This window comes from Dendropsophus ebraccatus, chromosome 3 (assembly GCF_027789765.1).
Source record: "Dendropsophus ebraccatus isolate aDenEbr1 chromosome 3, aDenEbr1.pat, whole genome shotgun sequence".
Taxonomy (NCBI): Eukaryota; Metazoa; Chordata; class Amphibia; order Anura; family Hylidae; genus Dendropsophus; species Dendropsophus ebraccatus.
Window position 1 is genome coordinate 4,029,133 of NC_091456.1, and position 26,942 is coordinate 4,056,074.

At 44.3% G+C, this 26,942-nt stretch overlaps 1 protein-coding gene across 2 annotated transcripts in view; it reads right to left on the reverse strand.

Moving 5' to 3' along the window:
- Window positions 1–216: 216 nt before the first annotated feature.
- The window catches only part of KREMEN1 (kringle containing transmembrane protein 1), a 136,364-nt gene continuing 109,638 nt past the window's right edge, over window positions 217–26,942 (reverse strand). For both annotated transcript variants that reach the window (XM_069963962.1, XM_069963963.1), the window contains 4 exons: window positions 23,040–23,372; window positions 10,376–10,534; window positions 10,185–10,269; window positions 217–1,635 (listed from right to left, as the gene is read on the reverse strand). In XM_069963962.1, coding sequence (XP_069820063.1) covers window positions 1,476–1,635; window positions 10,185–10,269; window positions 10,376–10,534; window positions 23,040–23,372 — 737 coding nt within the window. In that variant the 3' untranslated portion in view covers window positions 217–1,475. The remainder of the gene's footprint in view (window positions 1,636–10,184; window positions 10,270–10,375; window positions 10,535–23,039; window positions 23,373–26,942) is intronic.

Below are 26,942 nucleotides of genomic sequence, written 5' to 3' on the forward strand. Positions count from 1 at the left end.
CCAGAGCAGCAGCAAATCCCCATAGAAAACCCCTCCTGCTCTGAACAGTTCCTGACATGGACAGAGGTGGCAGCAGACCCACTCTTCCAAATCTAGAAAGGGATACGAGACGTGCGATCACAGTGAAGGCCGGGGAGCAGAAGGCTTCAGTAGTCCAAGGCTCACCAGACTCAACCCCTTTAATTGCAATCCCATACCATACCCTGAGACTCTTCTATGTGAGAATTAACCCTTCAGGAGAACTCTGTCTGTAGCAGCGAGATGGGAAGGGTCGGAGGAAAGGGCTGTGTAAGTGGAGGCTACGGACCTGATAGCAGTGGGAAGAGCAGGAGACTCCTGTAGTGTTCAGGATTACAGCATATTATATAAGACTCATTAAATCTCATTAAATCCCTTTATTTCCAGGGTTGCTTTACTTATGCAAGATCTGCATGATCACCTACATATACAGAGACTCTCCGCCAGCCACCGCTCCATTTCAGATGGGTCGGATCCCACACGTACTACATGGACACTAATGGAAGGCACTTATGTATAAGAACGGATCAACCCTTCTTGGAGGATCCTTAAAGAAATGTCATAACCAGCGGCAAGGCACAAGATGAAGGATCAGAAGCTTTATCATGAGTCATCCTGACAAACAGCTCTGAGACAGACAGGGATATAGAATGTAAGTTTAAATTATAAACTGAAAGTGGGTACAAATATTCTGATAATAAGTTAGCTAATGGCCCCATAAACATTGACACTCATTTCATGCAGCATTAAGAAGAAAAAAACAAGAAAAAAAACAAAAAACACCCGTGCATGATGAAGGGCAGCCGATCTTCCTGAATTGTCCGTCCCGTGAGAAGCCTCCATTCATTCTGTGCAAATGTAAACTCTAGAATGAGGGGAAACCGTTCTCGTTTGGCTCATAACGTGATTGATGGTTCCAGCTTTGATTTCAGAAGTTACAGAAAAATATACACAATAGAAAATTCCATCATGGCCGGGGATGTCCACGATGCAGTCGGAAATCCAGACAAAATCCGGTGCTCCATATTTACATCCAAAGTTCATAAATATATTTAAAAAAGACTGAGGATCTGCAATGTACATCAGATGTCCCGATGAAATATGGAGCGCCCGGCTGGGCGGAGTGAAGCGTGATTGTATGTAACGCCTGCAGCCAGAAGCTGTTCTTCTTCCTTCCATCCTAATCACATGTTCTCTTCCACCTGAGGGATAAGAGATACAACAGACCCTGGAGCATTTGCCGGTTTCCCATCGCTCTTCTAGCTGGAGAATTTATGTGATCATTTGGGTCCTACAAGGTTCCGGACTGGACGTTGACGTTTCCTCGTCCGAAGCCCACATAGAGATTGGATAGTCCACTTTAGAAGGTCATAAATATATATATTTATTAAACCAATCCTAAGAACAGAGAAGGCAGGAGTCTCTGCGGATCTCAAATGTCTCGACCAAAGTGCAAGTTATTCTCCCACTAATGGATTGCGATCGTCGTGAGGACCCTTGATCTTCTTTGGGAAAATAGAGATTGACGTGGAAGGTTTGTAGAATATGCTCCATATTTCTCCCGCAGATCCTCGGTGGCAACTGTCTAAACTGGTCGGTGACGCCAACCTCTGAGACCTTAAAGAAAGAGAATAAATGTAAAGCTTTATGTTATAATGTTTATTTTGCACATATCACATCCTGAGCCTGAAGTGTGATTACTACTCCTATGTTCCACATCGCACCTCACCACCTGTGCACTTGACCCCATCCCCCCCTTACTACCCATCCAATCTTACTACTGTGCTCATCCCGGCCCTAACCCATCTCTTCAGTATATCACTAACATCTTTCTATCTTGAATCATTACACTCATCCTCAAAAAACCATCCCTTGACCCAACCTCATTGTCCAACTACCAACCCATCTTACATCTGGAACAACATGCCCTCCTTGAACTGTCTTCCCACTTTTCACCCAACCCTCTTCTCTACCACCTATAATTTAGCTTCCACTCATAGCGCATCCCAGAAACTGCCCAACCCAAAGTGGCCAATGATCTATTAACCACCAAAGCCTTAAGCCAATAAGCTGTGCTCCTTCTCCATCAGACCTATGCTCTGCTTTATATACAGTTGATCATTCCCTCCTCCTATTGCGCCACAGTCTTGGCTGTCTCCTGGATACTTTACCAACCATGGGTTAAGGGTCTCCCCCTCACACCGCCTTCTCACCTAGCCCTCTCTTTGTTGCAGTCCCCTGGTGTCTCGGGTTTCTACTCTTCTCCATCTATACATTTTGTCTGAGACGTCATAGAATTCCATGGCTTCACCTACCACTTTCACACTCAAATCTGCCTCTTGGGTCCCGTTGTCCCCTCTTTACTATCCAGGATCCTAGAGTATCGCGGAGCTTCCTTCTCCTCCCGCTTTTTAAAACTTAACATTGACAAAACAGAATTCATGGTCCAACCGTAATCTCTCTCCAGCCCATCAACCAAGGGTGTGTTCATACTTCAGAATCCGCGCAAACAAGTTCCGGCGGATTCCGTCGCTCGTATATGCTTACGGACGCACGCGTCTCCGCCCATGCCTTAGACACCATTCTATGGCTGGACGAATTCGGCATTCCGCCAAAAGAACTGACGTGTCAATTCTTTCGGCAGAACACAGAATCGGCCCAGCCATAGAATGGTGTCTATGGCACGGGCGGATATGCGAGCTGCCGCAAATGGGTATGAGCAACAAAATCCACCGAGACTTATCAGCGCGGATTGCGTAGTGTGAACACACCCTCATCTGTCAATTACAGTCAATGGCTGCAATCACTCCCCAGTGATAACCTTTGTATCATTTAAACCACACATCCTGGCCATTACCACCTCAGCCTCAAAAACATTTTTTCCGAGTCCGCTCTTTCCTTAAAGGGGAAGTTCACAAATATTTTTTCTCTTTCAAATCAACTGGTTTCAGAAAGTTATTTAGATTTGTAATTTAATTCTATTTAACAATGTCCTGCAGTAAGTGGTGTATTCTCCCCAGTCTGACACAGTGCTCTCTGCTGCCCCCTCTGTCCATGTCAGGAACTGTCCAGAGCAGCAGCAAATCCCCATAGCAAACCTCTCCTGCTCTGGACAGTTCCTGACATTAAGTCAATATATTTTTGCTTTGGATTTTAGTTTTTTGGATGTAGTTTAGATGCTTTCTAGGTGATGCTTAATGCTGTTTTTTAATGCAGGTATTTGCAGCACTGGTCCTCACTTTCTGGTTATTCATGAAGCAATTCAATCTCAGCATTTGGACCTCACTCGATGACTCTGTGTTACACTAAATATCTATCTGGATTACTCTGTCCATTTAAATACCATCAAGGGCTTAAAATAAAGCACTTTCCATGTGTTACTTACTGGATAAATATCAGACAAGGCTACAGATGGTCATTGGCACACGGTCTCTTCTGTCCGCGTGGTATCATCTTAGGCCATGTCATGTAACAGACCTGAACTGAACTGAAGTCATCGAACCTTCATGTCCCCCAAATCAATATAGCTTCTTATTATCATTCCCGCTGAGCAGAATATCCCATTCTGTCATACTGATCTTACTGCGGCCAATGGACTGTTGATTTTTTAAAACTACCACTTAAAGGGGAATAAATCTAACCTGCTGATATGTCCCTATTGCACAGGAGATGCTGAGGAGGAAGCTATGTCTCTTATAGTATGTCTCTTATAGTGTGTCTCTTATAGGATGTCTCTTATAGCGTGTCTCTTATAGCGTGTCTCTTATAGCGTGTCTCTTATAGTGGGTCTCTTATAGCGTGTCTCTTATAGCGTGTCTCTTATAGTGTGTCTCTTATAGTATGTCTCTTATAGTGTGTCCCTTATAGTGTGTCCCTTATAGTGTGTCTCTTATAGGATGTCTCTTATAGTGTGTCCCTTATAGTGTGTCCCTTATAGTGTGTCTCTTATAGTGTGTCTCTTATAGTATGTCTCTTATAGGATGTCTCTTATAGCGTGTCTCTTATAGCGTGTCTCTTATAGCGTGTCTCTTATAGTGTGTCACTTATAGTGTGTCTCTTATAGCGTGTCTCTTATAGCGTGTCTCTTATAGCGTGTCTCTTATAGCGTGTCTCTTATAGTGTGTCTCTTATAGTGTGTCTCTTATAGTGTGTCCCTTATAGTGTGTCTCTTATAGCGTGTCTCTTATAGTGTGTCTCTTATAGCGTGTGTCTCTTATAGCGTGTGTCTCTTATAGTGTGTCTCTTATAGTGTCTCTTATAGTGTGTCTCTTATAGCGTGTGTCTCTTATAGCGTGTCTCTTATAGTATGTCTCTTATAGTATGTCCCTTATAGTATGTGCCTTATAGTGTGTCTCCTATAGCGTGTCTCTTATAGTGTCTCTTATAGTGTGTCTCTTATAGTATGTCTCCTATAGTATGTCTCTTATAGTGTCTCTTATAGTATGTCTCTTATAGTGTGTCTCTTATAGGATGTCTCTTATAGCGTGTCTCTTATAGTGTGTCTCTTATAGTGTGTCTCTTATAGTATGTCTTTCCTCCTCTGCGCCATTCCTGTGCAGTTAGTAGTTTGCACCATGGAACAATAAGACCGTTAACAGCACTGGCCGCCTCTCTCTAATTATAATCAATGGAGTGGGCCGGCCGGATCAGCACTATGGGGTTGTCTCAAACTGTCTTAATAGACTGTGGAGCAAATTACTAACTGCACCATAAACATATCTCCTGCCCTAAGCTGCAGTATCCACATCTCCTCCCCTAAGCTGCAGTATACACATCTCCTGCCCTAGGCTGCAGTATACACATCTCCTCCCCTAGGCTGCAGTATACACATCTCCTCCCCTAAGCTGCAGTATACACATCTCCTCCCCTAGGCTGCAGTATACACATCTCCTCCCCTAAGCTGCAGTATACACATCTCCTCCCCTAGGCTGCAGTATACACATCTCCTCCCCTAGGCTGCAGTATCCACATCTCCTCCCCTAGGCTGCAGTATACACATCTCCTGCCCTAGGCTGCAGTATACACATCTCCTCCCCTAAGCTGCAGTATACACATCTCCTGCCCTAAGCTGCAGTATACACATCTCCTCCCCTAAGCTGCAGTATACACATCTCCTCCCCTAAGCTGCAGTATACACATCTCCTCTACTAGACTGCAGTATACATATCTCCTGTCCTAAGCTGCAGTATACACATCTCCTGTCCTAGGCTGCAGTATACACATCTCCTGTCCTAGGCTGCAGTATACACATCTCCTGCCCTAGGCTGCAGTATACACATCTCCTCCCCTAGGCTGCAGTATACACATCTCCTCCCCTAGGCTGCAGTATACACATCTCCTCCCCTAGGCTGCAGTATACACATCTCCTCCCCTAGGCTGCAGTATACACATCTCCTCCCCTAATCTGCAATATACACATCTCTTGTCCTAGGCTGCAGTATACACATCTCCTGTCCTAGGCTGTAGTATACACATCTCCTGTCCTAGGCTACAGTATACACATCACCTGCCCTAGGCTGCAGTATACACATCTCCTCACCTAGGCTACAGTATACACATCTCCTCACCTAGGCTACAGTATACACATCTCCTGCCCTAAGCTGCAGTATACACATCTCCTGCCCTAAGCTGCAGTATACACATCTCCTGCCCTAGGCTGCAGTATACACATCTCCTGTCCTAGGCTGCAGTATACACATCACCTGCCCTAGGCTGCAGTATACATATCTCCTGTCCTAGGCTGCAGTATACACATCTCCTGCCCTAGGCTGCAGTATACACATCTCCTGCCCTAGACTGCAGTATACACATCTCCTGCCCTAGGCTGCAGTATACACATCTCCTCACCTAGGCTGCAGTATACGAATCTCCTCCCCTAAGCTGCAGTATACAGATCACCTGCCCTAGGCTGCAGTAGACACATCTCGTCACCTAGGCTGCAGTATACACATCTCCTATCCTAGGCTGCAGTATACACATCTCCTGCCCTAGGCTGCAGTATACACATCTCCTCCCCTAAGCTGCAGTATACATGTCTCCTGCCCTAAGCTGCAGTATACACGTCTCCTGTCCTAGGCTGCAGTATACACATCTCCTGCCCTAGGCTGCAGTATACACATCTCCTCCCCTAAGTTGCAGTATACACATCTCCTGCCCTAGGCTGCAGTATACACATCTCCTCCCCTAGGCTGCAGTATACACATCTCCTCCCCTAGGCTGCAGTATACACATCTCCTGCCCTAGGCTGCAGTATACACATCTCCTCCCCTAGGCTGCAGTATACATATCTCCTCCACTAGACTGCAGTATACACATCTCCTCCCCTAGGCTGCAGTATACACATCTCCTGCCCTAAGCTGCAGTATACACATCTCCTCCCCTAGGCTGCAGTATACACATCTCCTGCCCTAGGCTGCAGTATACACATCTCCTCCCCTAGGCTGCAGTATACACATCTCCTGCCCTAGGCTGCAGTATACACATCTCCTCCCCTAAGCTGCAGTATACACATCTCCTGTCCTAGGCTGCAGTATACACATCTCCTGCCCTAGGCTGCAGTATACACATCTCCTGCCCTAAGCTGCAGTATACACATCTCCTGTCCTAGGCTGCAGTATACACATCTCCTGTCCTAGGCTGCAGTATACACATCTCCTCCCCTAATCTGCAATATACACATCTCTTGTCCTAGGCTGCAGTATACACATCTCCTGTCCTAGGCTACAGTATACACATCTCCTGTCCTAGGCTGCAGTATACACATCTCCTCCCCTAGGCTACAGTATACACATTTCCTGCCCTAAGCTGCAGTATACACATCTCCTGCCCTAAGCTGCAGTATACACATCTCCTGTCCTAGGCTGCAGTATACACATCTCCTGCCCTAGGCTGCAGTATACACATCTCCTCCCCTAGGCTGCAGTATACATATCTCCTCTACTAGACTGCAGTATACACATCTCCTCCCCTAGGCTGCAGTATACACATCTCCTGCCCTAGGCTGCAGTATACACATCTCCTGCCCTAAGCTGCAGTATACACATCTCCTCCCCTAGGCTGCAGTATACACATCTCCTGCCCTAGGCTGCAGTATACACATCTCCTGCCCTAGGCTGCAGTATACACATCTCCTGTCCTAGGCTGCAGTATACACATCTCCTCACCTAGGCTGCAGTATACGAATCTCCTCCCCTAAGCTGCAGTATACAGATCACCTGCCCTAGGCTGCAGTAGACACATCTCGTCACCTAGGCTGCAGTATACACATCTCCTATCCTAGGCTGCAGTATACACATCTCCTGCCCTAGGCTGCAGTATACACATCTCCTCCCCTAAGCTGCAGTATACATGTCCCCTGCCCTAAGCTGCAGTATACACGTCTCCTGTCCTAGGCTGCAGTATACACATCTCCTGCCCTAGGCTGCAGTATACACATCTCCTCCCCTAAGCTGCAGTATACACATCTCCTGCCCTAGGCTGCAGTATACACATCTCCTCCCCTAGGCTGCAGTATACATATCTCCTCTACTAGACTGCAGTATACACATCTCCTCCCCTAGGCTGCAGTATACACATCTCCTGCCCTAGGCTGCAGTATACACATCTCCTGCCCTAAGCTGCAGTATACACATCTCCTCCCCTAGGCTGCAGTATACACATCTCCTGCCCTAGGCTGCAGTATACACATCTCCTGCCCTAAGCTGCAGTATACACATCTCCTGCCCTAAGCTGCAGTATACACATCTCCTCCCCTAGGCTGCAGTATACACAGCTCCTCCCCTAGGCTGCAGTATACACATCTCCTGTCCTAGGCTGCAGTATACACATCTCCTCCCCTAAGCTGCAGTATACACATCTCCTGCCCTAGGCTGCAGTATACACATCTCCTGCCCTAAGCTGCAGTATACACATCTCCTGCCCTAAGCTGCAGTATACACATCTCCTCCCCTAGGCTGCAGTATACACATCTCCTCCCCTAGGCTGCAGTATACGAATCTCCTCCCCTAAGCTGCAGTATACAGATCACCTGCCCTAGGCTGCAGTATACACATCTCGTCACCTAGGCTGCAGTATACATATCTCCTATCCTAGGCTGCAGTATACATATCTCCTATCCTAGGCTGCAGTATACACATCTCCTGCCCTAGGCTGCAGTATACACATCTCCTCCCCTAAGCTGCAGTATACACATCTCCTGCCCTAGGCTGCAGTATACACATCTCTTGCCCTAGGCTGCAGTATACACATCTCCTCCCCTAAGCTGCAGTATACACATCTCCTGCCCTAGGCTGCAGTATACACATCTCTTGCCCTAGGCTGCAGTATACACATCTCCTCCCCTAAGCTGCAGTATACACATCTCCTGCCCTAGGCTGCAGTATACACATCTCCTCCCCTAAGCTGCAGTATACACATCTCCTGCCCTGAGCTGCAGTATACACATCTCCTGCCCTAGGCTGCAGTATACACATCTCCTCCCCTAGGCTGCAGTATACACATCTCCTGCCCTAGGCTGCAGTATACATATCTTACAGGCAGAAGATGGTGGTTTTAGTCTTTTGAATATACTGGGGATTTAACAGGGGTGTTTGCAGAATGTCGCCCCTAGACGTCATGTGAACATGGTCTTAGCAGGACTATGTAGCTTATATACGTATTTTATAACATGAGGCCATGAAAACTAGAAAGAATATTAACTGATCGCCAAGAGGGATGATCAGTGCAGGAAACAGGAAAAAAGAAGTGAGATGATGAGGTTACATCCGGTGTCCGGGGAGGGAACGGTCACATTGTAGATATTACCGTATAATGATATCACCGCACACCGTCCGCTCTGCCGTCACATGGAGATAAGGAGGATACGTAGGAAACGTTCCCGGCCAACATCTCACCGATCTCGTCCTTGAGACTATAAGGAACGGCCAATTCTGCCTGATTTATATTTGTTTCGATGCGGCCGTTATAATAAGCTCCGGCTCACGCTCACCGCTACAGTCCCAGCTTATAAATCCCGGCAATTCATGTCCGTCTTGTAGCTCGGTGAATTTGGTTGCCAGTTAGAATATTAGCTGATGCCGACAGTATGGCCGATGGATGGAGTGACCGCTTACCAAGGAACTATGGGGATTCCAATGGTAATACTACTAATACTGGGTATACTGGTAATACTGGTAACACTGGTAATACTACGAATACTGGTAACACTGGTAATACTACTAATACTGGTTATACTGGTAATACTGGTTATACTACTAATACTAATAACACTGGTAATACTAGTAATATTGGTTAAACTGGTAATACTACTAATACTGGGTATACTGGTAATACTGGTAACACTGGTAATACTACTAATACTGGTAACACTGGTAATACTACTAATACTGGTTATACTGGTAATACTACTAATACTGGTTATACTGGTAATACTACTAATACTGGTTATACTGGTAATACTACTAATATTGGTAATACTACTAATACTGGTAATACTGGAAATACTACTAATACTGGTTATACTGGTAATACTACTAATATTGGTAATACTTCTAATACTGGTAATACTGGAAATACTACTAATACTGGTAATACTACTAATATTGGTAATACTACTAATACTGGTAATACTGGAAATACTACTAATACTGGTTATACTGGTAATACTACTAATATTGGTAATACTACTAATACTGGTAATACTGGAAATACTACTAATACTGGTTATACTGGTAATACTACTAATATTGGTAATACTACTAATACTGGTAATACTGGAAATACTACTAATACTGGTTATACTGGTAATACTACTAATATTGGTAATACTACTACTACTGGTAACATTGGTAATACTACTAATACTGGTAATAATACTAATACTGGTAATAATGGAAATACTGGTAATACTGGAAATACTAATAATACTGGTTATACTGGTAATACTGGTTATACTACTAATACTGGTAATACTGGTAATACTGCATGCAAACCAGAGGAAGGATCGGCACCAACCCTGACCCGTGGAATCCTGGTTCATAAATAGAACTTAGACCAAAAATGGGTAAAAAATCCAATTATTCACCTAAAAATAGAGGCAAAGCCCCTGACAAATCCCCCTATAATATTAATATCTAAAGATTCTCCAAAGAAGAAGAGAAGCCACTTACTTTATATTTAGATGGAGAACGGCTTTTACCAAGATGGCAATGATGGTTAATATAAGGAGCGCGGTGAGAGCGTAGATCGTCCAGCCTGTAGGAGGAGAGAGAAGACGCCGTGTATACATATCATATCGTTATTATCGAGGACCCGAGACATCATATGTAATAAGAATACTCAGACGGCCGGGACCTCTTACCTGGCACTTGCCCGGTCGGCTGGCTGGGACTTGTAGTTATGACATAGAGGATCTTGGAGGAGCGGGCGGCGTTGATGCTCAGGTTGGCGGTCTGAGTGATCAGCTCCGTCTGGCTCTGGTTGGAGATCTGAGGCTTTTCTATGGTTCTCTCCTTAAACGCTGCTCAATGACAAATACAAGAAAGGAAACTCAGTATATAGACATAGAAATGATATACTGTATACAGACAGGTAGGATGGGGCATATACTGATATACTGTATACAGACAGGTAGGATGGGACATATACTGATATACTGTATACAGACAGGTAGGATGGGGCATATACTGATATACTGTATACAGACAGGTAGGATGAGGCATATACTGATATACTGTATACAGACAGGTAGGATGGGACATACACTGATATACTGTATATAGACAGGTAGGATGAGGCATATACTGATATACTGTATATAGACAGGTAGGATGGGACATATACTGATATACTGTATACAGACAGGTAGGATGGGACATATACTGATATACTGTATATAGACAGGTAGGATGGGACATATACTGATATACTGTATACAGACAGGTAGGATGGGGCATATACTGATATACGGTATACAGACAGGTAGGATGGGGCATATACTGATATACTGTATACAGACAGGTAGGATGGGACATATACTGATATACTGTATACAGACAGGTAGGATGGAGCATATACTGATATACTGTATATAGACAGGTAGGATGGGGCATATACTGATATACTGTATACAGACAGGTAGGATGGGACATATACTGATATACTGTATACAGACAGGTAGGATGGGGCATATACTGATATACTGTATATAGACAGGTAGGATGGGGCATATACTGATATACTGTGTATAGACAGGTAGGATGGGACATATACTGATATACTGTATACAGACAGGTAGGATGGGGCATATACTGATATACTGTATACAGACAGGTAGGATGGGACATATACTGATATACTGTGTATAGACAGGTAGGATGGGGCATATACTGATATACTGTATATAGACAGGTAGGATGGGGCATATACTGATATACTGTATATAGACAGGTAGGATGGGGCATATACTGATTTACTGTATATAGACAGGATGGGGCATATACTGATATACTGTATACAGACAGGTAGGATGGGGCATATACTGATATACTGTATATAGACAGGTAGGATGGGGCATATACTGATATACTGTATATAGACAGGTAGGATGGGGCATATACTGATATACTGTATATAGACAGGATGGGGCATATACTGATATACTGTATACAGACAGGTAGGATGAGGCATTATATACTGATATACTGTATATAGACAGGTAGGATGTAGCATTATATACTGATATACTGTATATAGACAGGTAGGATGGAGCATATACTGATATACTGTATATAGACAGGATGGAGCATATACTGATATACTGTATACAGACAGGATGGGGCATATACTGATATACTGTATACAGACAGGTAGGATGGGGCATATACTGATATACTGTATATAGACAGGTAGGATGGGACATATACTGATATACTGTATATAGACAGGATGGAGCATATACTGATATACTGTATACAGACAGGTAGGATGGAGCATTATATACTGATATACTGTATATAGACAGGTAGGATGGAGCATATACTGATATACTGTATATAGACAGGTAGGATGGAGCATATACTGATATACTGTATACAGACAGGATGGACCATATACTGATATACTGTATACAGACAGGTAGGATGGAGCAATATATACTGATATACTGTATACAGACAGGTAGGATGGAGCATTATATACTGATATACTGTATATAGACAGGTAGGATGGAGCATATACTGATATACTGTATATAGACAGGTAGGATGGAGCATATACTGATATACTGTATATAGACAGGTAGGATGGAGCATTATATACTGATATACTGTATATAGACAGGTAGGATGAGGCATCATATACTGATATACTGTATATAGACAGGTAGGATGAGGCATCATATACTGTATACAGACAGGTAGAATGAGGCATCATATATATACTGTATACAGACAGGTAGGATGGAGCATTATATACTGATATACTGTATATAGACAGGTAGGATGGGGCATATACTGATATACTGTATATAGACAGGTAGGATGGAGCATCATATACTGATATACTGTATATAGACAGGTAGGATGGAGCATATACTGATATACTGTATATAGACAGGATGGGGCATATACTGATATAATGTATATAGACAGGTAGGATGGAGCATATACTGATATACTGTATACAGACAGGTAGGATGGGGCATATACTGATATACTGTATACAGACAGGTAGGATGGGGCATATACTGATATACTGTATATAGACAGGATGGAGCATATACTGATATACTGTATACAGACAGGTAGGATGGGACATATACTGATATACTGTATACAGACAGGTAGGATGGGGCATATACTGATATACTGTATATAGACAGGTAGGATGGGGCATATACTGATATACTGTATATAGACAGGTAGGATGGGGCATATACTGATATACTGTATACAGACAGGTAGGATGGGGCATATACTGATATACTGTATACAGACAGGTAGGATGGAGCATATACTGATATACTGTATATAGACAGGTAGGATGGGACATATACTGATATACTGTATATAGACAGGTAGGATGGGGCATATACTGATATACTGTATACAGACAGGTAGGATGGAGCATATACTGATATACTGTATATAGACAGGTAGGATGGGACATATACTGATATACTGTATATAGACAGGTAGGATGGGGCATATACTGATATACTGTATATAGACAGGTAGGATGGGACATATACTGATATACTGTATACAGACAGGTAGGATGGGACATATACTGATATACTGTATACAGACAGGTAGGATGGGGCATATACTGATATACTGTATATAGACAGGATGGGGCATATACTGATATACTGTATACAGACAGGTAGGATGGGACATACACTAATATACTGTATACAGACAGGTAGGATGGGGCATATACTGATATACTGTATATAGACAGGTAGGATGGGACATACACTAATATACTGTATACAGACAGGTAGGATGGGGCATATACTGATATACTGTATACAGACAGGTAGGATGGGACATATACTGATATACTGTATACAGACAGGTAGGATGGGGCATATACTGATATACTGTATATAGACAGGTAGGATGGGGCATATACTGATATACTGTATACAGACAGGTAGGATGGGGCATATACTGATATACTGTATATAGACAGGTAGGATGGGACATATACTGATATACTGTATACAGACAGGTAGGATGGGACATATACTGATATACTGTATACAGACAGGTAGGATGGGGCATATACTGATATACTGTATACAGACAGGTAGGATGGAGCATATACTGATATACTGTATACAGACAGGTAGGATGGGGCATATACTGATATACTGTATACAGACAGGTAGGATGGGATATATACTGATATACTGTATACAGACAGGTAGGATGGGACATATACTGATATACTGTATACAGACAGGTAGGATGGGACATATACTGATATACTGTATACAGACAGGTAGGATGGGGCATATACTGATATACTGTATACAGACAGGTAGGATGGGGCATATACTGATATACTGTATACAGACAGGTAGGATGGGACATATACTGATATACTGTATATAGACAGGTAGGATGAGGCATATACTGATATACTGTATATAGACAGGATGGGGCATATACTGATATACTGTATATAGACAGGTAGGATGGGACATATACTGATATACTGTATACAGACAGGTAGGATGGGGCATATACTGATATACTGTATACAGACAGGTAGGATGGGACATATACTGATATACTGTATATAGACAGGTAGGATGGGACATACACTGATATACTGTATACAGACAGGTAGGATGGGGCATATACTGATATACTGTATATAGACAGGTAGGATGGGACATATACTGATATACTGTATATAGACAGGATGGGGCATATACTGATATACTGTATATAGACAGGTAGGATGGGGCATATACTGATATACTGTATATAGACAGGATGGGGCATATACTGATATACTGTATATAGACAGGTAGGATGGGGCATATACTGATATACTGTATACAGACAGGTAGGATGGGGCATATACTGATATACTGTATATAGACAGGATGGGGCATATACTGATATACTGTATATAGACAGGTAGGATGGGACATATACTGATATACTGTATACAGACAGGTAGGATGGGGCATATACTGATATACTGTATACAGACAGGTAGGATGGGACATATACTGATATACTGTATATAGACAGGTAGGATGGGACATACACTGATATACTGTATACAGACAGGTAGGATGGGGCATATACTGATATACTGTATATAGACAGGTAGGATGGGACATATACTGATATACTGTATATAGACAGGTAGGATGGAGCATTATATACTGATAAACTGTATATAGACAGGTAGGATGGAGCATATACTGATATACTGTATACAGACAGGTAGGATGGGGCATATACTGATATACTGTATATAGACAGGTAGGATGAGGCATCATATATATACTGTATATACTGATATACTGTACTGTGCTGCAGAATCTGTTGATGCTATACAAATAAATATGATTATTCTTATACACAGTGTTCTCTGCTGCCACCTCTGTCCATGTCAGGAACTGTCCAGAGCAGCAGCAAATCCCCATAGAAAACCTCTCCTGCTCTGGACAGTTCCTGACATGGACAGAGGTGGCAGCAGAGAGCACTGTGTAAGCCTGGAGAGAATACACCACTTCCTGCAGGACATATAGCAGCTGATAAGTACAGAAAGACTGGAGATTTTTAAATAGAAGTAAATTACAAATCTATATAACTTTCTGACTTTAATTGATTTAAAAGATATTTTCGCCGGAGTGCCCCTTTAATAATTGTACGGACACTAAGGTGAGAGAAGCTTTGGTTACGGCTCCTCCAGGCCTGAGCCGATGCCTCTTCATACCAGGAATCAGACAGCCGGACAGGTACAGACGGCAGCCATCACTATCGCCTCAACTTAGAGGTGACAGACTCGGGGAGAACGATTTTATAGAACGTTCAGACATAACTGTTTAAACATTCCCGGAGTATTTGTGTCCATGGACGTTCCTGTGACTGGTGTGAGAGCTCCGAGCTGGTTAACCCATTGCTGGTATAATCCCCAGGTCTCTGCTGTCAATGGTGGCGGAGAATCTTATCCTCACCATCTCTGGCCGCTACACCCTCCATCTACTATATATCCTGTATTAATACGAGACAAAGTGGTTGTCTATACAGTAATACCTCGGTTCCCAAACACTCTGGTATCCGACCAAAATCAGGGGAGATAACTGTCCGCTGACAGGTACTGAGGTGTTCAGGAACACTGAGGTTACAGGAGCAGGGACTCCCATCATAATGAGGGGAATCCCTGCTCCTAATTGGTGTTCCCCGCAGTGGAGGCAGAGAGAGAAGCAGGAGCAGCGGCTCTTCAAACTTGCTGCGCCACCCTTGCTTCTCCCTGCTGCAGCTTTCCCCAGCTCCCCGAACCCATCTCTGGGTAGCCGGAGGACTGGAGAAGGGTTCAGGGAGCTGGGACGGGCTGGAAGAGCTGTTCTCTGCTGCTGGGAGAACCAAGGGCGGCACTGCCTCTCTCTCTCTGCCTCCGCTGCGGGGAACACACTGTAAGGCTATGTTCACACTACGTATATTTCAGTCAGTATTGTGGTCCTCATAGCAACCAAAACCAGGAGTGGATTGAAAACACAGAAAGGATCTGTTCGTACAATGGTGAAATTGAGTGGATGGCCGCCATATAACAGTAAATAACGGCCATTATTTCAATATAACGGCCGTTGTTTTAAAATAACAGCAAATATTTGCCATTAAATGACGGCCATCCACTCAATTACAACATTATGTGATCAGATCCTTTCTGTGTTTTCAATCCACTCCTTGTTTTGGTTGCTATACAGCCTCAAACATACAGCTTCAAATATACGTAGTGTGAACACACCCTTAAGGAGGATCCTTTACAGTAATCACTACTTACTGCTAGTCCTTACTCTCTGTGGGCCGGGCGCTCTGCAGACATTTACATTGCTCCCTATGGCAGCTTTCCAGAACAGATTGTGTTTAAGTACGGAGGTATTACTGTATAATAGTGTGACTCTTTTCCTACCTAAACCTTGAAGAGTATCTCCCTATAATGTATGTATGTATATATCCATAGTATCTATAGACTCAGAGGAGACACTGGGGGAGGTTTATCAAACATGTGTGGTGTCTGACCGGTCACCTGTTGAGTTGTTATGGGTGATGCCACTTCTGTGGTAGTTGGTGGGTAGTGCACTACAGCTCAGCCGGTGATAGTTCTGTTGTGACGCCAGTGCTAACTGTGTCCCACGATCGTGACACAAGCCTCAGTCTTGATTACCTGAGTTGAGCAAAGTGTCCAAGCGTGTCCCAGTGCCACCTGCGCTGCAAGATAGAGTACGTAGGCCTTGGATACGGCTGCTTTGCTCTATCCAGGTCAGTTCCTCTGCTTTAGGTTCACAGCGTGGGCTGAGGTGTTATCTGACTTGTCCTCCTTAAAGTGACACTGTCGCCCACTGTAAGTGTAGCTTTTAAAAAGAAAGTCTCTGCGTTCTCCATACTTGTGTCCACTACCACAGCTGGTCTGTCCCGGACAGGGAAACTGGCTAAGTACAGCAGGGATTCCTAATCTATGTGTCTTGCTCCACTGAGATTTAGAGAAGAACTAACTAAAGGTGGACCTACACTTTCTCTCCCCATGTGACTACTTCCTACAGGGTGTGTGTAACAGCCTCTGTGAATGGTGGAGAAGAGAGTGTACAGAAGAAAAGAGAATAGAGATAGGTAGAAAGAAAAGAGTATTTCTCATTGGTGCACAGAATCACAAAATAAGACAGTAACCCTTGAATGACTACAGCTGTGCAATATATACAAAATAATGTATAGTGACATCTAGTGGTGAAACTTACATACACCTTCATCACCACTTTACTGTACACTACAGGTCTTTTGTGACAGGTGCCTAAACTAGAAACACTCGTGGTGGGACACCACATATGGTGTAAAGTGAAACTTTCTCAGCTGCCCCAGCAACCAATCAGATTCCACCTTTCACTTTCCAAAGAGTCTTTGAGGAATGAAAGGTGGAATCTGATTGGTTGCCGGGGCAGCTACAACATGTTTGATAAATCTCCATTTTTTTTAATTATGAAAGTCATTGGAAAAACGGATCCAAAGGGATGGCGCACAGCTGCATCTGTTTTCTCCATAAAACTGATACGTTAAACAAACTGCAGAAACGGAGCTTGACCCCGGCCCGACCTCATACGCCGCCTATCTGCTGAGGCTGCCTTACAGATGTGAGCTTTAGCCTCTGGTCACACCACCATCATGGCGTCTGCTTAGAGTGTAAGAATATTGTATTACATGTAGGAGGTGACTGGTATTAGGATTTTATATCGTTGTTAGAATTAGGGATATTACTATGAATTGTAAAGCAATGAAAACATCTGATAATCTAAAGTGCGATGACTGCCGGGAATACCGACCGCCCTGTACGCGACCCGGGATTAACAGCAGGTCACATCTACTTGTTGTGAAAACCGCCCTGCCGGCCATGTGAAAAGCTTCCTATAGGCTCCAGACATGGCACAATACATTTTCGGTTGATGGAAGAGCAGCCCCTCGGTAACCACACCGGTAAGGACGCCAGGTGGGACTTAAAAGGCAGATCTTCACGCTCGGCCGGTTACCTGGAATGCTGACACTCCATTCACTAAGGGATCATTGTGCCGTCTCCTTACAATAACACCCTGAGACGCCAGACAATACCCTCCGCTACAGCTGCCCGCGCCTTGGTTTTATAGGTAGGGAGGGACCCATCGGAGGAGAATTGACCTTACAATGGGGGGAACTCGCTCAAAGAGAGAAGAAACTTTACACCTTGTCTGCTATTGAAAACGGCCAACAAGAGAAGACCTTAGAAGTCCCGTATCATTCTTCTAGCAGTAAAAGACCGGACTTGTTTTACCCCTGCGCAGCTGTAATAACATACATTACCGAGCGTCTAAAGCCTACAGATGTAGATGGAGGATCTATGGGCTCCACATCCCATCTGGTCGCATCCGATAAGCTGTAGGCCTATCCTAGCTGTCCTATCACATATTCTACATCCAATTCTTCTATCCAGGGAGAATGCGGAATCACACTGAACCAAAAAGACGTCTGTGAGAGATAAAAAACATCTCCTGCGCCCGAAACACAAGGAAGAAAAGCTTCTACAGTTATAAGAAAGCTGATCGGGATAATCAAGACATTCAAAAAGTTTATCAAATTACTTGTTTTAACTTTTTTTTTCTGATGCGGATCCTGTACGTGTGAATGAACCCTCGGGATATGTTCACACTGAGGGGTTTCTCTATGGGCTTTGTAGGGGGTGTAGGCGAGGTGGGCGGGATGGGGAGGGGTATCTCTATGAGCTTTGTAGGGGGTGTAGAAGGGGTGGGATGGGGAGGGGTATCTCTATGGGCTTTATAGGGGGTGTAGGAGGGGCGGGATGGGGAGGGGTATCTCTATGGGCTTTGTAGGGGGTGTAGGAGGGGCGGGATGGGGAGGGGTATCTCTATGGGCTTTGTAGGGGGTGTAGGAGAGGTGGGTGGGAGGGGTTTCTCTATGGGCTTTGTAGGGGGTGTAGGAGGGGCAGGATGGGGAGGGGTATCTCTATGGGCTTTGTAGGGGGTGTAGGAGGGGTATCTCTATGGGCTTTGTAGGGGGTGTAGGAGAGGTGGGTGGGAGGGGTATCTCTATGGGCTTTGTAGGGGGTGTAGGAGGGGCGGGATGGGGAGGGGTATCTCTATGGGCTTTGTAGGGGGTGTAGGAGGGGCAGGATGGGGAGGGGTATCTCTATGGGCTTTGTAGGGGGTGTAGGAGGGGCGGGATGGTGTAGGAGGGGCGGGATGGTGAGGGGTATCTCTATGGGCCTGTGTTGCCTGGTGGTGACTGCCTTACTGGAGGAGAAGACTATAGTTATAATAATACGTATAATAGTCTTCCTTACAGGAGTCACTTATATTTAGTGTTAAGAAGAACATAGAAAGCAGAGCAGTAAGGGGCATATAATACACCTGGTTATGCTGGAGGCTCCAGTGCAGCTTCAACTGAACAATCAATCCCTCTGTTTCTGTCCTTCTGCTTCCGGCATTGGGGTCTCGCTATATACAACCCCGACTGCTGTTTCCAGGGCTCTTATATATACAGCAATGACTACTTACAGTTCTCTGCACTTCTGCACTATTAGTTCTCCTCTCTGCTGTGGCCCATAGCTGGCTCTCATACGCTCTCTCTCTTCCAGGGTGGGCACACTTCTTATACACCACCCGGCATTACACATACTGTTCAGGTAAAAGCATAACCCATCGGGGCTCCCCATGCTAGCCCCTGCTACCTTCTAACATCAGCATGGGGCATAAGGGGAAAAGAAATGCTCTCTTTGAGTATTGTATTGGCAGTTCTGTTAGTGAAGACTTCATAAGAGAAGGATTTAGGGGTAGTGATTTCTGAGTCACCAGTGTAACCAGCTTCTTGGCTGTGAGGCTAATGCCGAGAGGGAGGTTGTGCTCCATACTGGGTCCAGTTCTGGAGACCTCACCCCCAAAAAGATATTGGTAAAATAGAATGGGTCGAGTCTCAAGGGTGTCAAACACAATACATATTGTAAAAGACTTAAGGAACAAAGTTGGGGGAAAGGTCATTTAGCCGTCCTTACAAGGTGTCAGATACAGGAATCTGCTAGAGAAGGACGTGCAAACTGGTGGAAACTGCCTGTCACAGCCAGTCCGAGGCTGAGCCCATATAGGCCGTTGCATCGTAATGACGGACGATTAGCAGCAAATCTTGCTGAAACGTGGGGAGATTCACTGATCTTACTGCTCTACCAATAAGCAGCAGACAAATAAAATACAACAGTCTTTGGCCTATGATGTCATTAAAGTCTTAAAGGGACAGTGTCATCAGAAAATGACTTACTGTGTAAATAATGGTTTTATGTAACACAGATTCTTAAAGCAACTCTGTACCCACAATCTGCCCCCCCCCCCCCCCCTTGTACCTTCGGATAGCTGCTTTTAATCCAAGATCTGTCCTGGGGTCCGTTCGGCAGGTGTTGCAGGTATTGTCCTAAAAAACAACTTATAAACTTGCAGCCCTGTGTCAAATGGCCATGGCCTAGATTGTGTATGCATTAGGCTGGCACAACCTCTCTGACCCTCCTCTCCACCCTCCTCATCATTAGGAATGCTCCAGGTAGATTTTCTACTATTCCTCACCGGTGTCAGCACGGCACATGGGCTGGATCGCTAAGGCACCTGTGCAATGTTCAGACAGGAGAAAATGTTCTAGGGGCATTCCTAATGATGAAGAGGGCAAGGAGGAGGGAGGGTGCAAAGTTAGGGCACAGATACTGTAAGCCATGCCAGTATGACACAGGGCTGCAAGTTTAAAAGTTGTTTTTTAGGACAAAAACTGCATCACCTGCCGAACGGACCTCAGGACAGATCTTGGATTAAAAGGAGCTATCCGAAGGTACAAGTGGTTTGGGGGAGGGGGGGGTGTCAGATTGTCGGTACTTGGTGACATTTTTTCTAACTTTCCATTTTTCTCTCTAGATTATAAAACAATCCTGATATCTTGCAGTTCTCGTTCTCACCACTGGGGCTAAAACTAATCTGAGACTTCCTGTTGTGTCTGTGGAGATAAGAGGAGGCTGCAGTAAAGTGATCTGTACAGTATTACTGCATCATGTGACCAGTGGCGGTCTTTGGCACCAAGCACACCAAGCGCTCGCTTGGGGCCCCCAACATCCAGGGGGGCCCCCACGCCCCGCTCTTGTGCTCAAGACCCCTGGACAGGGCTGCTGCCCCGCTCGCTGCTGCCATCTGAACTGTAACTATGAGCACTCGTAATGAGCACTCATAGTTACATGCAGCAGCAGAACTTACAGGGCAGGAGCCATTGGCTCCCTTCTTGTCATTCACTTTTGTGGCCACAGGAAGGGTTTTCCCTGCGGTCACAAGTGGAAGCTTTGTCCTTGTGGTGCTGGCGCTCCAGTGACATCACTGGAGCATCGGCGCCAGGACAAGGGGAGTGCGGTCTCTTGTGATCGCAGAAAAAACCCTTCCTGCGGCCACAAAAGTGAAGAGAAGAGGAGACGCCCGGACCCAGGTGAGTATAAGTGTTTGTTTTATTGTGTTATATACTATATGGGAGGGGGAGCACACAGGGGTCTGTTTAACTGGGGGAGCGCACATCAGGGGTCTATATAAATGGGGGGAGCACACAGGGGGGCTATATAACAGGGGGAGCACACAGGGGGGCTATAGACTACTGGGGCTTCACAAAGGGGTCTACATACTATTGGGGGCAGCACACAGGGGGTCTATATACAACTTGGGGCAGCAGAATGGGGTCTATACACAACTTGGAGAGCACACAGGAGGTCTATATCCAAGTGGGGGAGCACACAGGGGTCTATATACTACTGGTGGGGCACACAGGGGGTCTATATACTACTGGGGGAACATACAGGGGGTCTATATACTACTTGTGAGGCACACAGGTGGTCTATATATAACTGGGGGAGCACACAGGGGTCTGTATACTACTGGGGCAGCACACAAGGGGTCTATATAATACTGGTGGGGCACACAGGGGGTCTATATACTACTGGGGGAACCACACAGGGGGTTTATATACTACTGGAGGAGCACACAGGGGTCTATATCCAAGTGGGGGAGCACACAGGAGGTCTGTATCCAAGTGGGGGAGCACACAGGGGGGCTAAATACCCCTGAGGGAGCACACAGGGGGTCTATATACTAGTAGGGGAGCACACAGGGGGTCTATATACAACTGGGGCAGCACACAGGAGGTCTATATACTTCTGGGGAAGCACACGGTGGGGGGGCTATATATAACTGGGGGAACACACAGGGGTCTATATACTACTGGGGGAAGCAAACAAGGGGTATATACTATTGGGGGCAGGACACAAGGGGTATATACTACTGGGGGCAACACACAGCGGCCTATTGTTTTGGAACGCGTGTCGAGGGGGGGGCCTCAGACATAACTTCGCTTGGGGCCCCAGAAATGCCAAGACCGCCCCTGCATGTGACCCCAGTAGATAGAGAAGACAATAGCAGCTCCCTGTGAAATGACCTCATCACAGAACACAGAGCGTGCTCAGTAATGTTTCATATTCATCTTTAGGGGACAAAGTCTGTTTGTTGTCATCTATGTCCATGAGGCTTGCTGTAAAGCATGTCACTAAATGCTGTAAAGAACAGCGCAGGCAATAAGGAAATATTACAGTAAAAAAAAATAGAAACAGATTAGAATAAAAGAACAAGTTTTAGTATCTGACGCTAATTGGTAACAGAAAACGTAGGTGACACCGTCCCTTTAATGTTCAGCATACACATATTAGTGTGATGGAAGAATTCGGACTCTCACCTTGGTATACCAGTGCAAATCCTTGGGCCTGATTGATGCGATCGGAGAAGAAATACAAGATGACAAAATCCAATGAAATGTTGAAACTCTGTGCTGGGTGATTGCGGCCGTCGAATCGCACCACCACCTGCTTGGTGTAACCGTCCAGGAGCTCCACCATATCCCGCGAGTCTTTTATGTCAAAGAATGTGAAGTTAAAATGTATCAGAGCCGCTCCGGGAACTTGGATGGTCCAGTAACAGGCTTTTCCTGATGGATACGAGTCTGGAAAGTCCGGGGAGTAGATGACAGCCGCCTCCTTGGAGTAATTCCCACCACAGGCCCCGATAAGTGCTGCAAATAGAAGAAAAGGGGATACAGCTAAGAGGGATACAGCTAAGAGGGATGAGGGCAATTCCTTATGTTTTGTCATTTTAAAATTTGAAGTTTAAGAGGTTGTTCACCAAAAATATTTTTCCTTCAAATCAACTGGTGCCATAAAGTTATAGAGATTTGTAATTTACTTCTACTTAAAAATCTCCAGTCTTCCAGTACTTATTATCTGCTGTATGTCCTGCAGGAAGTGGTGTATTCTCTCCAGTCTGACACAGTTCTCTCTGCTGCCACCTCTGTCCATGTCAGGAACTGTCCAGAGCAGGAGAGGTTTTCTATAGGGATTTGCTGCTGCTCTAGACAGTTCCTGACATGGACAGAGGTGGCAGCAGAGAGCACTGTGTCAGACTGGAGAGAATACACCACTTCCTGCAGGACATACAGCAGCTGATAACTATTGGAAGACTGGAAGTTAAGCCTTGATGCAGTAATAAGTGCAGGAAGAAAAAGCTCTTAATAAGCTGTAATAAGTGTATATTGGGAATTTGTATAACTTTTGGAGGGCAATACTATGCTTGAATAAAAATGTTTGCTGGAATTCTAAGGGGTATTCCACTCACACATAACTTTTGAAATGTTGCTGCCCACGGTGAGACTAAAAATTCCTTCCATACTTGTTATTATCTATTCAGTCTCCTTTCCCCAGTTCTCAGCTGCTCCTTTCTGCTAAAGACACAAAAATGTGTGTGTGAACCCTTTTCTCTGTCTCCCCCTCCTCCCCCCTCCCTTCTGAGATGGCTGATGTAAACAAGTCTCTGACAGGCTGTATCTGCAACATTGTAGCTCCTTTGTAATGGTGGGAGGGTTAATAGCAGGGAGTTCATCAGTAACTGGACCTCAGAATAACCAGTATATAGATAAAACAGACAGGAGGATAGTGACAGGTGATGTGGTCATTTGGTTTGCTGTAAAGATGTTGTTAAAAAAAGCAAGATGGCCGCCCCCATAATAATGTACAACGCTTGTTAAGTATCTGGTCTATTTAGTAAAATAAAATCTAGGTGATAGATTCCCTTAAGTTCAGAGACTTCCCCCCTGACTCTGTTCTCCTGGTATACTGTTGCCGCTTTCCTCTTAACCTTGGCACGGACGCCTCTGGCTGCTTGTTGTGAAGCTGAAACAATCTGTTATATTTTGGACGCCAAGTCCAGGAAAATTATATTTGGCAAAATTACCAAAATCACTGAGTGAGGAAACTGATAGAAGTCCAGTGTCGTCCGGCCGCCCATAGCGAGTTAGCGGCAGACAGAGATCTTCTGTTCTGGGCCCATGCCCGGCCGCCAAGGCTGAGAACCAGGGGCTGAATGCAGAGCCAATACTTCCCGCACATGGACGGCGTCTGTGACCACAGCTGTGTCCTTCCCCTGAAATGTTCTTTCTTATCCTGACCTCTAAGTACACAATGGCCGCCCCCTCTCCGGAGCCAGACTGCACCACATTGTTCTCTAGGAGCCGAGGATCTATCTACAACAATTCCCAGACTATCTATCTCCTATCTATCTATCTATCTATCTATCTATCTATCTATCTCCTATCTATCTATCTATCTATCTATCTATCTATCTATCTCCTATCTATCATCTATCTATCTCTCTCTCTCCTATCTATCTATCTATCTATCTATCTATCTATCTATCTCCTATCTATCTATCTATCTCCTATCTATCTCCTATCTATCTATCTATCTATCTATCTATCTATCTATCTATCTATCTATCTCCTATCTATCTCTCTCCTATCTATCTATCTATCTATCTATCTATCTATCTATCTCCTATCTATCTATCTATCTATCTATCTATCTATCTATCTATCTATCTATCTCCTATCTATCTATCTATCTCCTATCTATCTCCTATCTATCTATCTATCTATCTATCTATCTATCTATCTATCTATCTCCTATCTATCTCTCTCCTATCTATCTATCTATCTATCTATCTATCTATCTATCTATCTATCTCCTATCTATCTATCTATCTCCTATCTATCTATCTATCTATCTCCTATCTATCTATCTATCTATCTATCTATCTATCTATCTATCTCCTATCTATCTATCTATCTATCTCCTATCTATCTATCTATCTATCTATCTATCTATCTATCTCCTATCTATCTATCTATCTATCTATCTATCTATCTATCTATCTCCTATCTATCTATCTATCTATCTATCTATCTCCTATCTATCTATCTATCTATCTATCTATCTATCTATCTATCTATCTATCTATCTATCTATCTCCTATCTATCTATCTATCTATCTCCTATCTATCTATCTATCTATCTATCTCCTATCTATCTATCTATCTATCTATCTATCTATCTATCTATCTCCTATTTATCTATCTATCTATCTATCTATCTATCTATCTATCTATCTCCTATCTATCTATCTATCTATCTATCTATCTCCTATCTATCTATCTATCTATCTATCACACCTTGGCTATAATAAAGTAGCCCCCCGTCCCCGGTGACTGTCCCGCAGTTGTCGATCGGCCTGTAATGTGTTTGCGGCTCCTCTGTCTGTTGGGCGGCTGAGGTATGAGATGCCGCAGCTGTCGGTCTGGATGCCAGGCTGGTGAGGTCTCTATTGTTAGATTTGCTGGCAGAGGTTGTGGCCTTTCCCGTTTGTAGGAGCGGCATTGTGATGCTGATCCTCTGATCTCCTTGTGATACATAAGTCTGATACTAGTAATGTAATCCTCAAGACAGACAGGAAAGAAGCCGCCGGCCGCTATAGGACAATTGCTCTAATGCTGATTCTCTGGATTGTTTTGGTCGTCTCCCTGACCTGTTAGATACTATTGTTACAAATCTACGATCTTTATAGATTTGTAAATTACTTATATTTAAAAATCTCCAGTTTTCCAGAACTTATCAGCTGTTGTATGTCCTGCAGGAAGTGGTGTATTCTCTCCAGTCTGACACAGTGCTCTCTGCTGCCACCTCTGTCCATGTCAGGAACTGTCCAGAGCAGGAGAGGTTTTCTATGGGGATTTGCTGCTGCTCTGGACAGTTCCTGACATGGACAGAGGTGGCAGCAGAGAGCACTGTGTCAGACTGTAGAGAATACACCACTTCCTGCAGGACATACAGCAGCTGATAAGTACTGGAAGACTGGAGATTTTTTTTAATAGAAGCAGATTACAAATCTCTGGCACCAGTTTTGGGACAGCTGTCACTATGATGGCCATTATTTCATCATGATGGCCGCTATATTACTACGATGGCCGTTATTTCATTACGATGGCCGTTATTTCACTACGATGGCTGTTATGTAATTATGATGGATGTTATTTCACTATGATGGATGTTATTTCATTATGATGGCCGTTGCTTTATTACGATGGCCGTTATTTCATTACAATGGCCGTTATTTATACAATCATGCCCGTCTTTATGAAACATCGGCCTCAAAATGACCGCTGTCCAAAAAGACAGGGAGGATATGTGGGAGCATGGTGTAACGCAGCACTGAGTACTGACTCCTCTCTGTCATTCTTGTCTCGGGTTATGAATGT